Below are 14,566 nucleotides of genomic sequence, written 5' to 3' on the forward strand. Positions count from 1 at the left end.
AAAATAGAACGTGTGACGTTCAAGAGACACACCTTCCGCCTACATCTCAAGAGAGGGTGCCTATGTCGAAAGAATGCCATTGATTCCCAGCAATCAATTCTCTTCTTTTCAAAGCATTTCTCTCTCTCTCTCTCTTTTTATTCTGCTTCCAATGTGTACATGTCTGTGTCTTGAACCAATCAGATTACAAATTCATTCTTCCCTCCCCTCCTTGACATCATCAAGTATCCATCCCCGTAATTGGTTGGTCCGAGCAAATGAAGTTCGACAAGCAAAACACGTTTGTAGCATCTGTTGAGAACGCCGTCACGTAAGAACGCGGACAAAGGGGACTCTAACTCAGATTCTCGCTTTATTGGTCAACTTGATGAAAGACTACAAAACGAATTCACAAAAAAATCTCAAGTAATCAAATCTGTACAAACCTAAACTGTATGTTTTTTTCCTCTTTTTTTACAGCTCTGGCTCATATGAATCTGAAAAGTTGTGGAAGTGTGTGCGCATGGGCTACGTGCGTGCTCACACGCACACACGTGGAAATTTTACAGTACGGCAGGACAGGGAAAACAAAATACCCCCCCTCCATGAGGACACACATGCCAGCTGCTGGCAGGGGTCTGCTGCCAATTTTCAGTCAAATCGATGTACAGACCCACTCTGTGGTTTCAACCTTTCCACAGGAAAATGGCAGGAGAGAGAGGGGGGAGGGGTTAGAAATCTCTAATACTCTCACACCACGCGCACAACTTGCCCAGCATTTTAACATTCACTGGCACAGGGGGCGTCACTCGTTCAGACAATTTGTAACATAAAATGTTTTAAGAAGTACAGGTAAAAAAAAGTGGAGGGGGGGGGGAGCCCTGGGTAAAGGTTTGATTTCTGGCTGTTTGGTGAAAGAAAGGAGAGGTAGAGAGGGCAGGAAAGAAGGGGACAAAGGTCAAGGGCCCGCTACCGTGGTCATTTCTTAGCTTTCCTCGGGGGGGTGACGGGGCGTCCGGAGCCCATGCCCCCGCCCCCGCCGTAGAACAGCTTCTTGTCTGCGGGCTTGAGAATCTGGCAAAGGAGGGAGAAAAAAATAAAGCAAAGGGCAAGTCATCCAATTAACACAAATGAATGTCTGCCTTAAAAGCTGTTTCCACATCTATTGAGGCACATGTGAAAAAGGAGGTTTCCCTGAAAATGCCGTCCCTGACCGAGTTGTCGCCCAACTCAATTTGTCGAGGGGATCTTCTGCTTGCTTACCTGGAACGAGCACATGAGGGTCTCGTCCACACTCATCATGGCTCCGGCATTGTCAAACTCCCCGCAGTAGTTGGGGGCGGAAAACAGCGTGACCAGCTGCCTCTTGGCAAAGAACTCGTAGCCGTCCTCGACCACCTGAAATCCAGATAACACATTTAGGACGCGATTGTTCAGAGGTATACTTTTTGGCTTGACAGAACTGAAATGAAGTTGCCAAGAGGACAGAAGGGAAGGGACAATCTGCTGCCACCTGTTGGCAGAGGGGCGGACTTGATTTCCTCACATTTACATGGGGTTGGGAATGAGTCCAAACCAGGACACATTTGATTTGAAATAACTCAATCCATTTAATCAAACGGAGAATAAACATCCTGCATAACGTTTACTTTCACTCTTTGTTGTATTGTATGTTATACATATAGCACATTTGACAATAAAATTGTATCCAATCCAATTGTAGTAAAATGAAGAGAAAAAATTGGCAAACAAATATGGGCGAGCACTTGACGGTCGCCTAAAAAGGTTTGTACCTCACTTGAATTGCCTATGGATGCCTGACTTGGCATAAATAAAGCTCCTCAACTCACTTCAACAGTTCCATAACAACAAGATGCCACCAGACGGCACCAAGGCCACAGCCTGAATTTGGGGGAAATTAGCCAGTTATTTAATGCAATAAATTGTATCTATTTTTGTAATGTGAATCCCCAAGACAATTATCCACGCCTGAGCCCAACTGACCTGATGGGCTCGGCAGATGAGGTCCATGTCGTGCTTGTGGAGGAACTTGGTGACCACGTCGGCGCCGAAGGTGAAGGAGACGCCACGGTCGTTCTCGCCCCAGCCCAACACGTCCTTGTCGGGGTCGGCCCACAATAGGTCGCATAGGAGACCTTGGTCGGGCACGTCGGTGGGGCGCATGACCCTTCGCACCTGCTCCATGGACTGCAGATCCGGAGACAGTCCTGCCAGAAACACAGGGACTTTGATGACCAAAGGGGAGGCACGCGCGATGACGCCCGGCAAGCAAACGGTTCGCTGTGTTTGCCTTCCAACGGAACAGCACATGACCAGATGGGGGGGGTTACCCTAGCGATTATCACAGTCTGTTTACATATTCAGCAACATGTGTGTTGATGGTTGAGACGGATGATCGAGCTGCTCCAGAACCGATTGTTTTTTTTTTTTTTTCCAAGGAAGACTTCAAATAGTAACTTGGTCTATGTTCTAACACAAAACGACTCCCGACTCCAACCATTCAAGTAAGTCCTACGTTAGAGTACACAAAAATAAAGCGAGCAAGTGCCCGCTAAATTTCCAGCAGGTCAGATATAATCTTGCTCAGTCACAATATATATTGGTGTGATCAAATATTTGTTGGTTTTCATGAATGTTTTTTTTTATTCATTTAGTTAAAATGCTACTTTCTTCCCATGAAAAAAAAATCCACATCTATCATAACATGAAGATTTTTGTCAAAAACAGTCACCATTTTTTGGGGAGAGAAAGGGCATCTTTTGCTGTCCTTTTTCACCCAGTTGTCAAAATCTTCACCTTTGATTTCATCATATGACAACTTTTGGATTACTGGGGCCTGAACGGGGTGCTTGGGATTCAAACGAAACGAAACGGAAAACTTTCAAAATACATAATTGCCTCAACAAGATGTCATTAAGTGTGACTCCGCAGTTGTGAGTCAAACACAAATGACAATGGCACCGGGCGGGCCTCAAAGGTCGACCGACGGCGGTGTTGACAGTAAACAGCCAGCAGCGACGACTGTGCGCGTGTTGTTTGTTCTTGTGAGACTACCTCCATGGCAACAGAAGATCTTCTCGTCAACAATGGCGGCGACGGGCAAACAGTTGAAACAGTCAGTGAAGGTCTTCCACAGCTTTATGTTGTACCGTCTCTTACCTGTGGACCCAAAAAAAAACAAACCCTCTTATCTAGATGCTAATAAAATCGGTCAAGACTCACCCTGTTGCATCACATTAATAATAAAGCGCTTTACGTAATCTGGGCCGTAAACATCAGGCAGGCTCACATTGCTTGATCACGCTGTGTCGCCTGGGAGCACGTGTAGCTTCAGGCTGGCAGTCTACTACCACTGATGACCGCACACTGTCGATTGAGAACAACCTTCTTGCTTCTGTGTGCAAGTGGAAACTCAAACTTGAAGCATCTCTTCTAAATTAGGAATGGTGGAACGCCCAAGGCCGAACAGAACTTAAGTCATACTATTTTTCAGCTATGCCGATAATCACGTAAGAATGTATCAGCACGAGAATTCACTTTTGAGAACCGACCGATACCACGTTCTGATACTGTCAGTACTTTTGAAAAATAATAATTCAATGAACACAATGACCGATAACAGAGACTAAACACCTTTCCGTCTTTCTGACACACAGTGTGTGAATGATGTATTATGAACATGACATAAGAAATGAACAACTAAGCAGACAAAAAAAATAAAGATCACAAACCAACATTTAAAATAACATTAAATTGTACACATTCGAAAAGGAGGAGGAAGAAGTAAAACACATGATTTGCTAATGTGTCAAACTGCCGCAATTTAGCACCAACAAGACCGACAAGGAGGACTTCAACAAAAAACTGCTTTGCCTTTAGTATTGGTGGTTGGCATCGGCATCCTTAGTTTCGGCTCGATACTCGCCCACCCCTAATCTTGTTGTAACCGCAAAATGTTTGTGATGATATACAAAATTTCCAAAGTTAAACGTTCAAGACGAAAGCGGTGCTTCTTAAACTTTTTACATCATGCACCACACACACACAAAAAAAAAAAAAATATATATATGTACATATAGTTCACTTTTCCAAGTAACATTGAGGCTGATCACAACGTAACTGTACTGCAGTGATTCAATTGGACACTGCCCAAGGAATCCTGGCATACCACATGAAAGGTTTTATGGTTCTTACGGTGACACAGGAGAGGGTGTGCTTGCTCATAACAATTGTGAATCAATTGCACACGCAAAATTCATCTGAAAAAACAGGTGCTTACAGAAATAGTCCGCAGCAGGAAGCATGACTAAAGTTGACAAGCACAGAAAATGCCCACAAAGTTTGGCACCAATTTTTTTCTTTCCACATAACTCCATTTCGTGTCTTCCAGGCGTGTTTCACCTTCTTTGACATTAGCTAACTTGCCTTTACACTTGGATGACAGTGAGCAACATTATCGTTTTGCATGGAAACTGCCTGTGCTGTTAATATGGGGTTGAGAGGGACATTTTTATTTCATTACTTCTTCTGCTTGTTCAACATGTTGCGAACGACTCAGCCGTCAATTATGTGATTCAGTGAGATTTAAAAAAAAAAAAGGGGGGGGGGGTTTACTCACACTCATCATAGAAGCCATATATCCTGTTAATGGAGGCACACTCGTGGTTTCCCCTCAGCAGAAAGAAGTTTTCTGGGTATTTGATCTTGTACGCCAACAACAGGCAGATGGTCTCAAGCGACTGCTTGCCTCGGTCCACATAGTCTCCCAGGAACAGGTAGTTGCTCTCCGGTGGGAAGCCGCCGTATTCGAAAAGCCTCAGCAGGTCATAGTACTGCCCGTGAACATCCCCTTTTGATGCAAACATGGTTAAATGTACAGTTTAATTCCTTTTCGTTTTATGGGTCAGTTTTACAGTAATGGGGAGCGACAAACCGGTTGAAGTACGCATGCTGGGCATCTTATTTTTTTAAAGGTCTTTCTATATCGCGGGGAGGGTCCGTCACATAACCTCCACAATATATTGTAGTACAGCAGACGGATTTAGTAGCGTAATAACAATTTCCTCAGGATTGAACACTAACTAGTAGCCGTCCCAACATCCCCAAAACCCAAAGACAAGTCTGACCACAAATCTTGAGAGGCGCCTCGAGTTCAAGCAGGATTGGCTGGCTGAGGAAGATCTCCCTGGATTTGAGGCAAAGACCCCGGATTTCATTCTCTGTCAGCTGGACGTTTTTACCAGGTCTGGAGCCTTTCACTGAAACCCAGGGTATAGACAGCAGGAGGGAGTAATCAACAAGTAAACCTCAGACTAAAGACATTAACAGATAAATTTAAAAAAGTATAACTTTTAATACCATTCGATATATTAATAGATGATACAATCTGTGTTGTGAAGCGGCGATTCTCATCCATTTCGTGCGTGGGACGGATAGATGGGTTTAAAATAAGACGTCAATATTTTCAAACGCTATTTTTGAACAATACCTGTAGTGATTTGTTAACTTCTACAAAGGTGGGTCGCGACCACGGCCTGTATGTACATTGTTCAGTCGAAGCAGAAAAGCGGTAATGATTAGTAGGAGACTCAAGTGATTGCGCGCGTTGTTTTCGTCGTAGTTCAGGAGGATGCCGCGAATCTTTACATTGTTTTTTTTTAATGCATCTCAAGCACGCGTTAATGGTGAGAAAATAGCTCCACGAGAAGGTCGATTTTTGTTTAGTTAAACTAATTTGATTAAAAAAAAAAACATTTTGTGTTAGTGAAACACGATTGCCAATTTTTGGGCAGTAACAGAAATAAATATAGTAAGTAGTAAGAATTCATACAGTGCATCGTTGATTCGGCTTGTAAACTTAGCTAAAATGGCTACCTCGGTGGAAATGATCGAAGTCTTACCTTCCAGCAGACGCTGAATGATGGAATCGATGTTCAGTTTGTCGGCCTCCGCCATGATAGCCTTCTACTCTTTTGACAAATACCTACAAGCCAACGGCGTAGTAGTAAGTGACAGCGGACTCCTGGGTGACTGTTTTCCTTTTTTTTCAGATCAGCTAATTTTGCGATAGCGCTTAATCGGCTATCGTTAGCCAGCGAGCTAGCTAACCTTGGGGAAGAATGGGCAAGCCAAACGGCCTTCTACCGGTGTCGCTCAATACGGAATAGCTGACATTCACTTGAGAAATTGAACCGAGTCAACTATTTCTCTGGAGATATCCAAATTCAAACGGGATTGTCGATGGATTTTGTTGTTTCTGCCGTGGCTGCTTAGCACCATGCCGTCGACCAAAAAAAGACGACTGAATGAGAGATAGCGTGAAAGGTTGGGCGGAAGTGGCCGTACAATATGACAATCTCCGATTGGTCCGTTCGGCGACGAGGCGGGATTAGCGGGATTCAGTATTCTTGCGCATCGGTCGTTTCTCGTGTCTGTTAGCATTTACTCACACGAAACAAATCAACAATTCAAATGGCAACATTCATCGAATTTGGTCGTATATGGACGCTGTGGTATATTTACCCACTCAGCTACGTCGTATTTTATGTTAACTCATCTATATTTTAAGTGCTTTTTCTTTGTTGTCCTGTATGAAGCGGCACCCGCGGGTGCGCCAAACAATGGGAGGCGAGTGAGCGACAAGCGATGACGCAATGACCCCAACATTCCCATTAATTCCGTGTACTGTACTTGTCCACACTTGAGTGTGTGACGTCAGTCGTTCGTCGCCATGAGGCCGAATAAAATATGCATGTGTCAATAAAGTTTCATGAAGCACAAAAAGGACGCCTCTGCAAAATGCAGCTCAAATACCCAGATGTATAGATGTATGAGTAGCCACGTCTTTAGCAATAAATTCTTTGTGGACGTCTGCGCCATATTGGATGTGGCAACTCTTCCCCTAAACTTGAATCATGATTCCTAGTTTATCAAGAGAGCAGTTTTCAGAGGGAGGAATCACAAAGTGCTTTGCATAGTTAAAATGCAATCATAAACCTAATGCCTCTATCAAATGTCATTATTAAATTATTTAGAAAGGCCAGCCGTCACCAAAGAACACGCGAGTAGCGTGTGAGCCTATTCCAAAAATAGTTCACAAGTGGAGGCACATTGTGATACTGTATTCCAGGTATGTTGTAGAAGTAATTGTTGGAAAATGTAAACATGTATAGGGATTGTTAAAAAAGGGTTGCATGGTGATATCTGTTTCTTAACTTCTGAAAGCATTGTTGATACACATCTATGTGCACATAGATGAATACCATTAATTATTGATTTGTTATTTCATAATTGCATATGACACTGGCATCGCTTCACATTAATCAGTGTCCAAGAAGACGCTTTCTATCAAAAAGATTGTTGACTCCTGATAGACTGAATGCCAAAACCTTTTAGACGTAGAGAAACAACAAACTCAACACTTTTTTTCTTTTCTGCACGAACCACCTCCAATATGGCGTACGACTCAGCGTTCGGCAGGGCCTGAACGTATGTTATCTGTGGCCCAAATACCCGGTTGTCACCGCCCATTCAGTTGCTGTTGAGTCGATGACGTCACACGCGGAGGCGACCACTTTTCATTTTGTTTCTCTTCCTGTTCCAACTAATTCATTGTCAAGCTGACAGCGAGCCTTAAGATCACCATGAGGCCGTACGCTCATAAGCCTTCGTGAATCTACAGCATTTTCTTTCGAAAAAGCGTGTGGAACAACAGCGACAATGAAGCTGCTCCATAGAGACATTGAAAAAGATAACGCCGGGTGAGTGAGCTGCCTGGCAAGCTAACGTAGCTTGCAGGCGTAGCTAGCCTATTTTTACAGCTGTTGACCACGTGCCGCTTACCAGCACGTTTGTTGACATTTGGTAACGAAAATAACACATCCACGGAGAGGGAAGATGTTGATTCTCATGCAAAAACCAGGCTGTTGGACGTCTCGCCAGCTAGCATATTAACTTAAGTGTAAACAAACCAAATGATGGAGCGATGCTATATAAATTGCGTTTACTGACTCTTGCAGTCAGGTGACTCTGATTCCCGAGGAAGCAGAAGATATGTGGCACACCTACAACCTGCTGCAACAGGGGGACAGTTTGAGAGCGTCCACCATAAGGTACACTGTACAAACATTTGTATACCGCAAGTTGTGACGCCAACGGCTGGATTTGCAGGTCCCGGTTACCAATTCCAATGTATTGCCTATATCACATAGACATATTTTCAAATATCTTTACTGACTCTGTCCTTGTCAGGTAACACGTGAAACAAACCTCATCCGCAGACGTCCAAATTTGACATAACTCCACTGGGGCCTACCCCCGGGAATGAGTGACAACACAAAAGTAGAAAAATAATACATAAATAAATAAAAGCAGCTGGAGTTGGGTTGGCCGCAAAGTCTGCACTGGCATTTTTTCTGACCTCGCAGAAAAGTACAGACAGAATCCACTACCGGAAGCGTGGGCAGCTCCAGAGTGCGGACGACTTTGACGTTATGCGTGGAGACCATCGACTTTGACACACAGGCCTGCCAGCTCAGAGTCAAGGGCACCAACATCGAGGAGAACCAGTATGTCAAGGTCAGCAGCGCTAATGAACAGATTTCCTCCAGACGTGTCAAAAGTCGCCCTAAGAAGGAAGCGTCCTTTTTGCTTCGCGAAACATAATGACCCTCATCTGCGAATACTATGCTTTAAGATAGAACCCAGGGGCAGCAAATACAATGAAAAGAACAGGTGCCCCAAAATTGATACTGGTGGACCACCATAGGACAGCGGGACAGAGTGGGACTGAGAGCAAGTCATGTCTGCCAAATGGTGTCTAAACCATTGTAGTGCGTGACCACTGATGCCGACCTGATGCTGCAAACCAACCAACAGACTAATGTGGTCCACCATATCGAAACGCTGCAGTCAGGTCCAACAAATTAAGGCGCACATCGTGGCCAGTGTCATGAGGCAGGAGGATGTCTTTAAAACCCCCTGTGTTATATGCAGCATCTGACTGGAAAACCTGCATGATGTTATTTCACCCCCAAAAAAGATAATACTTTGCATAAAATTAAATATTTTTTTGGTACATAAATGTTTTGGTGTACTTATGCGGTGTTCTTCACTCATCAGATGGGGGCGTACCACACTATTGAGCTGGAGCTGAACCGGAAGTTCACACTTGCTAAAAAGAGCTGGGACAGCGTTGTGTTGGCCAGAATCGGTAAGCGGCACCTGCGTGTTATCAATGTTGAAAATGTAACTTTGGCACAATACGACCATTGTGTGGACCGCACCGCAGACGAGGCGTGCGACCCCACGCAGAAGGCGGACGTGGCCGCGGTGGTGATGCAGGAGGGTCTGGCCAACCTGGTGCTGGTGACCCCCGCCATGACACTTCTGCGGGCCAAAGTGGAGCTCACCATTCCTCGCAAGCGGAGGGGAAGCTGCACCCAGCATGAAAAGGTGCGTCTATATTTCCGTTTTTTTTTTTTTTTTTTTTAAACGCACGCATTACATGTATGCGAGGTCCGTTGGCATCTCCTCACAGGCTCTGGAAAGGTTCTACGATGCTGTCATGCAGGCCATACTTCGACACGTTAATTTTGATGGTGAGACTTTACTTCTGTTTCGCTACTCACCAAACACTCGGGACAAGTGCATTTTAGCTTCATCTCAAATTCAATTTTTTTTTTGTGAGTAACATATATTGTGGTATTGCGATCTTAACGTGATTGCTTTTTCCTCAGTGGTGAAATGCATCTTGGTAGCCAGTCCGGGTTTCGTAAAGGACCAGTTCATGACATATCTCTTTAAAGAGGCTGTGCGACAGGACAACAAGGTGCTGCTGGAGAACCGACCAAAATTCATGATGGTCCACTCGTCATCCGGTCACAAGTACTCACTCAAAGGTGAAAAGGAGCAGTCTTATAACAGCTGAGCATTGGCAGGTTTTACATGAGAGCGTATTGTGTGTCGTAATAGAAAAAAAATATGGACAGGCATATATTCTTTATACTCCGAGAAGAAGGGCTGCATCTTACAGAGAAGCTGTGACGGCTCAATGTGCATTGGTGTAATATGCTGCCCCCATGTGGCTGCAATACTGCTTGTTGTTTTGCAGAAATCCTCTCAGACCCCACAGTGACAAACAGGCTGTCAGATACCAAGGTGACAGTCCTTTGTTTCAATAACATGGACTAAATTAAATTTTTTTTAAAAAAATCAATTCTTCGAATTCCAGGCTGCCGGAGAGGTGAAAGCCCTGGAGGACTTCTACAAGATGCTCCAACATGAACCTGATAGAGCTTTTTATGGGTAAGCATGAGTAGATCGTGTTGCTTTTTGACCGTTATTGCGTTTAGTGACAAACTTGCGTCCCTCACAGACTCGCTCATGTGGAACGGGCTGCCGACGCCCTTGCCGTTGACACTCTCCTGGTCAGCGATAAGCTTTTCAGGTAAATAACATACACTGGTGTTTCCCAACCTTCACAGGGCCAGGGGACATATTTTATGTCCCCCAAAATATATCTTGTCTTGCCACACAAACACAAGTCTCGCCAAAATTCTATACAGTGAAATAAGGATAATCTCATCTCGATTTACTCACAAATGTAGTCAGTGTGAATTCTGCGCTCACTGCTCGTTATGGCGTCCTGCAGGCACCAGGACGTGCCCACCAGGGCGCGCTACGTTCGCCTGGTGGACAAAGTGAGAGACAGCGGCGGCATTGTCAGGTAAGCCTGAAAAAAATGAAGTATGCGTTTGAGATGATTTGTTGATTCAAAAAAATATGTATATCCCCCCCCATGCAGAATATTCTCAAGCCTTCACGTCTCTGGTGAACGTAAGTTGAAGCACTAAGTCATCTGTCAAAAAACAAAAGTAGCTACATTCACTAGCCACAATATTAATTGCACATGCATGCAGCGTACAGGCAAGTCTGAATTTAATTCTACTTTACATATTCTGCCAATTGGCAAAAGATGTCTCAAGGCAGTTTACATCAGGAATTAGGAATTTATCCTGCACATGTATTGCAAATGCTTCATTGTGACTGTCTGGCACATGTATGCAAGGGCTGGAAAAACTTTGGTGCCAGTTGATAGTTTGTCAGCAAATCACAATCAAGCGTCAGCTGTTTTACTTTATTTTGTTTAGAACTGACTCAACTGAGCGGAGTGGCGGCCATCTTGCGGTTTCCCATTGCCGACGTTTCGGAGGGCGAAGACGACAGCAGCTCAGAAGACGACTGAGTAGAAACATATGGCTCATTAAAAAAAAAAAAAAAAAAAACAGACCAGCTGTTGTATATTTTACCACCAGATAGAATTTTCCACTTGAATTCCATCCCTCCTCCCAAAGTACACCAACAAGAAAAGATGCAAAAATATACTTTATTATGCCATTTTTAAAAAATAAATTGACCGCGGCATTTCAACAACCTACTGTACAAATCCAGTAAAATGGATTTTTACATGTGAATTCCATTGTACATTAGAAGAGCTCCCCGTTTGTGCCAACAGGGCTAAAGTGCTGCTTTTTTTTTTTACCCTTACATACTGTTCAGGGGTTACTTTTGGCCCAGTCCAAGATGATCTTTTATCAAAATATGAGCTACAGGTCTTTAAATTTAACAGCCTGTCTGTCAATGGATGATTAATCTTTATTTTTTATTCTATTTAAGATTCTCACCAATATTGTCAAAATTGGTCAAGTTCCCCTCAATTAGTATTGAAGGGTTAAACTCGATTCTTCAGTCTGCTGACTCAAAATCAAATCTATCAACCCAGCTTGTTGAATGGGTTGGGTGGGGTTCACTCTGCAGGACACTGGTAGTTCTTGACCCAGGTCAGATCCTCCAGTGTTCCCCAGTGGAGGTAAATGATGGAGCAGATAACCATGACGTGCATGATCTGGTGACTGTTACCCCAGTTGTCAAAGAGGCCTGGGACGAAGCGCTCGGGGATCTGGATCACGTTGACGAGCCCTCCCAGCATGGCCAAAGAGTCCATGATAACAAAGAGGCGCAGCGAGTCGGGGCTGCCCGCCCCGCTGCCATACACGCGGAACAGGAAGAGGCTGAAGCGGAACATGACCTGCCACACGAAGGCCCGCAGGCGGAGGACGTTGGTGCGAGCCGTGGTGGCGCAGTAGATGCCGTAGGCCGACAGGAAGATGTAAACCAGCAGGGCAGCCTGCTGCACCGTCGGGAAGCAAAGGAGCGTGATGTGGATGATGGGAAGTGCGCCTGGTGACAAGGAAGGGTGGGGTCATGAGATTTTTCATTTTTCCATTTCATTTTGGACTTTTAAAATTCATGTTTAGAGTCGGTTTGTTAGGTTGCCGCTTGAATCGTGCCATTCCGTTTTGTTATGCGCTGTGCTCGTTTTATGTTCTTGAGATCATCTTTTTTGACAAGGTGTCAAAGACGCACCCAGCGTGTTCACCAAGCACACGCCGAACATGTCCAGCGAGAGCAGAGTGTCGTACACGTGCTCCCCGCCGACGTGGTTCATGAACACGTGGTAGAGCACCGAGCCCACCGTGGGGCTGAGGCAGGCCAGGTAGTGGACCACGCCAATCCAGATGCTATCCACCTCCCTCCAGGGGATGCTGAAGGGCAGCAGCACCAGAAACAGGAAGAAGGGGATACCTGGGGAGGACAGAGAGGTTTGAACAGTGGCGATCACCGGACAAATGTGTAGAAGAACCTGCCCGCGCTGACTAGCCTTTGCTTCCCCTACTTCAATAGTGTTTGACTTAATCAACTTAAGGGATGATCAATGAGAAAATGGAGCATGGAGTTGATACTTCCAGAGGTTACACACCTCGAGATGTTTGAGACCCGGACATACAAATGGAAAGAGAAACTGCCACCCCCACCAAAACATTTCAAAATGCTCATTTTATAAAACATTTATTCCAGCAAGCAAGATATCCGTAACCACTGATGTTACACTTTATATTGTGGTAATTTTAGAAAGCTTTTTAATATCCAAGTTGTTGGTAAAAACTTAAGTCACTGTATGTTCTGTAAGCAGGCTACTTTTTCTTTGGTTTTCAATGTCCATTTTATTGGCAATTGCTTTTTAATGTTCTAATTGTGAAGCACATTGAGTTACCTTGTGTATGAAATGCCTTGCCTTTTCCTTAACTCAGAGCTTCTTTCATTTTTTTTCCCCCAACATGTGTATCTGCTCTTCAACTTGACCGAGTACTTTAGCCACCTGAGTGCATTTCCATGCTCATCTGTTCAAGACCCAGTTAGCAGTGGGATATTTCCAGGGCAGGGATTCCCTGGGCAGATTACAGCTAATCCCATATCCTCATTACACACTCTTGTCACGTCAGCTTTGAAAAGTAGCCAGAAGTGAGAGTACAGCAGACATCTGCGACTTTGTACGACACCACCTGGAAGACCTTGCAGCTAGTCTAAGGATAGTATAAGCACAGTCTGTTGAAACATGTAAAAGAAAAAAGTCACTTACCATGACTGTAGATATTGCCCAGCTCATTGTGCATGTAAAAGAGACTCCGCACACACTCGTGAGCAGTGGACACAGGCCGGTAGCCCGTCAGGACGTATTTGTTAAACTGAAGATGTGAAGGAGTTTTGGTGAAGTCCAACAGCCGCGGCCTCGGGCGAACCATCCTGACCACTCGCCCGTAGGGCTGGCATCCTATACCAGGCCTCGCCACGGCCCTCCGCGAGCCATCCCGCAGCTCAGGTGAAAGGACGGCAGGGACGAGCGCCCTGTACTCCGATCAGGTTGGAGACGCACACTCGCGGCCAATCAGCACACGCTTCTTATTCTTAAGGATAAAGCTGCGCTAATCCCCAAAAAGGCCACGTGCGATTGGAGCCGGCTCTTGTTTTAGCAACTAAGTCCACACCTTTACGTCATCTGAGTTTTATTTACTTTTTTAATAAATTGAACAAATGGCTAGAACCGGTGGCGGTGTTTGGCATGTGCTTTCTGCGCGGCCTCACATTTGTGCATTATCAGGAACAACCGGGCTAACCGTTTTAGTTTTTCTTTCCAAGCAACATTAGAAAGCATTTTTTTGGGGGTATATAGAAATGGATCTATGTGAGGCATGGCCGACTGATTCAAATACACTAACAAGCCGAGGACAAAACTCCCCAGTCGTCAAACTATTTGTTTGCCTGTACAGTGAACACGTAAGTGCAGACTATAAAGCTGTTGCTCAGAGGTATATTTTTATAAAAATAATACAGATAACATGGCAACTCAATTCATCTAAAAAAAAAAAGTTAAATAAAAAGGAGTAAATAAAACTATTATACAATCAGGAAGTGATGACAACTATCATACAATGACACAGAGGAATAAAGTGATGACAGCAGTGTTAACCTGTGTGGAAGAAGACAGATTAATCTTTTTACGTTTTTATATTTAGAAGTCAACTCTTACCTTGGTAGCCACCATTTCCAAAGAAGCCATTCAAGTCATATTTTGCATTCTTTGATCCTGAAGGCAAGTGTCAAAAATTAGTTTAGTTTTTTTTTTTTTTTTTTTTTTTACCCAGTTGAATTTTTGTTTCTTGCCTTA

At 44.3% G+C, this 14,566-nt stretch overlaps 4 protein-coding genes across 7 annotated transcripts in view; 1 reads left to right on the forward strand and 3 right to left on the reverse strand.

Annotated features, from left to right (window-relative positions):
• Positions 1–335: 335 nt before the first annotated feature.
• Positions 336–6,339, reverse strand: LOC109526199 (serine/threonine-protein phosphatase alpha-2 isoform-like). The gene is made up of 7 exons (XM_019887358.1): positions 5,901–6,339; positions 5,127–5,258; positions 4,619–4,849; positions 3,055–3,159; positions 1,984–2,207; positions 1,243–1,377; positions 336–1,053 (listed from the first exon to the last, which is right to left on the reverse strand). Exons 1-7 carry the CDS (start codon positions 5,953–5,955, stop codon positions 958–960), a joined length of 978 nt encoding a protein of 325 aa, XP_019742917.1. The 5' UTR covers positions 5,956–6,339; the 3' UTR covers positions 336–957.
• Positions 6,340–7,539: 1,200 nt separating this feature from the next.
• Positions 7,540–11,285, forward strand: pelo (pelota mRNA surveillance and ribosome rescue factor). Its single transcript, XM_019887232.1, has 13 exons — positions 7,540–7,760; positions 8,019–8,111; positions 8,427–8,577; positions 9,121–9,211; positions 9,290–9,453; positions 9,539–9,599; positions 9,738–9,899; positions 10,112–10,158; positions 10,232–10,305; positions 10,376–10,447; positions 10,652–10,726; positions 10,805–10,836; positions 11,151–11,285. The coding sequence occupies exons 1-13, from the start codon at positions 7,720–7,722 to the stop codon at positions 11,243–11,245; spliced, it is 1,158 nt and encodes a 385-aa protein (XP_019742791.1). The 5' UTR covers positions 7,540–7,719; the 3' UTR covers positions 11,246–11,285.
• An 85-nt stretch (positions 11,286–11,370) lies between these two features.
• On the reverse strand, positions 11,371–13,862 carry paqr4b (progestin and adipoQ receptor family member IVb). 2 transcript variants are annotated; one of them, XM_019887476.1, is made up of 3 exons: positions 13,481–13,862; positions 12,427–12,645; positions 11,371–12,240 (listed from the first exon to the last, which is right to left on the reverse strand). In XM_019887476.1, exons 1-3 carry the CDS (start codon positions 13,641–13,643, stop codon positions 11,807–11,809), a joined length of 816 nt encoding a protein of 271 aa, XP_019743035.1. In that variant the 5' UTR covers positions 13,644–13,862; the 3' UTR covers positions 11,371–11,806. The 2 variants fall into 2 exon arrangements, with proteins under 2 accessions (XP_019743035.1, XP_019743118.1); XM_019887559.1 differs by having other exon boundaries at positions 12,427–12,657; positions 13,180–13,568.
• Positions 13,863–14,023: 161 nt separating this feature from the next.
• Positions 14,024–14,566, reverse strand: part of cmn (calymmin) — a 12,865-nt gene continuing 12,322 nt past the window's right edge. For 2 of the 3 annotated variants that reach the window (XM_019886734.1, XM_019886646.1), the window contains exon 48: positions 14,024–14,485. In XM_019886734.1, coding sequence (XP_019742293.1) covers positions 14,418–14,485 — 68 coding nt within the window. In that variant the 3' untranslated portion in view covers positions 14,024–14,417. The remainder of the gene's footprint in view (positions 14,486–14,566) is intronic. The other variant, XM_019886561.1, reaches the window with a different exon arrangement.

Source organism: Hippocampus comes, unplaced genomic scaffold (assembly GCF_001891065.2).
Source record: "Hippocampus comes isolate QL1 unplaced genomic scaffold, H_comes_QL1_v1.1 scaffold330, whole genome shotgun sequence".
Classification (NCBI taxonomy): Eukaryota; Metazoa; Chordata; class Actinopteri; order Syngnathiformes; family Syngnathidae; genus Hippocampus; species Hippocampus comes.

Bases quoted from the DNA above. Each gene is read 5' to 3' on its own strand.
- LOC109526199 (XM_019887358.1), bottom strand. From the start codon at position 5,955: ATGGCGGAGGCCGACAAACTGAACATCGATTCCATCATTCAGCGTCTG. The intron at 4,850-5,126 runs GTCAGACTTGTC...TTGCATCAAAAG, and splicing joins GGCGCCTCTCAAGATTTGTG to GGGATGTTCACGGGCAGTAC. The intron at 1,378-1,983 runs GTCAGTTGGGCT...TCTGGATTTCAG, and splicing joins TCATCTGCCGAGCCCATCAG to GTGGTCGAGGACGGCTACGA.
- pelo (XM_019887232.1), top strand. From the start codon at position 7,720: ATGAAGCTGCTCCATAGAGACATTGAAAAAGATAACGCCGG. The intron at 7,761-8,018 runs GTGAGTGAGCTG...TGACTCTTGCAG, and splicing joins ATTGAAAAAGATAACGCCGG to TCAGGTGACTCTGATTCCCG. The intron at 8,578-9,120 runs GTCAGCAGCGCT...TTCACTCATCAG, and splicing joins AGGAGAACCAGTATGTCAAG to ATGGGGGCGTACCACACTAT.
- paqr4b (XM_019887476.1), bottom strand. From the start codon at position 13,643: ATGGTTCGCCCGAGGCCGCGGCTGTTGGACTTCACCAAAACTCCTTCA. The intron at 12,646-13,480 runs GTAAGTGACTTT...TGTCCTCCCCAG, and splicing joins GGGCAATATCTACAGTCATG to GTATCCCCTTCTTCCTGTTT. The intron at 12,241-12,426 runs GTGCGTCTTTGA...CCTTGTCACCAG, and splicing joins GTGCTTGGTGAACACGCTGG to GCGCACTTCCCATCATCCAC.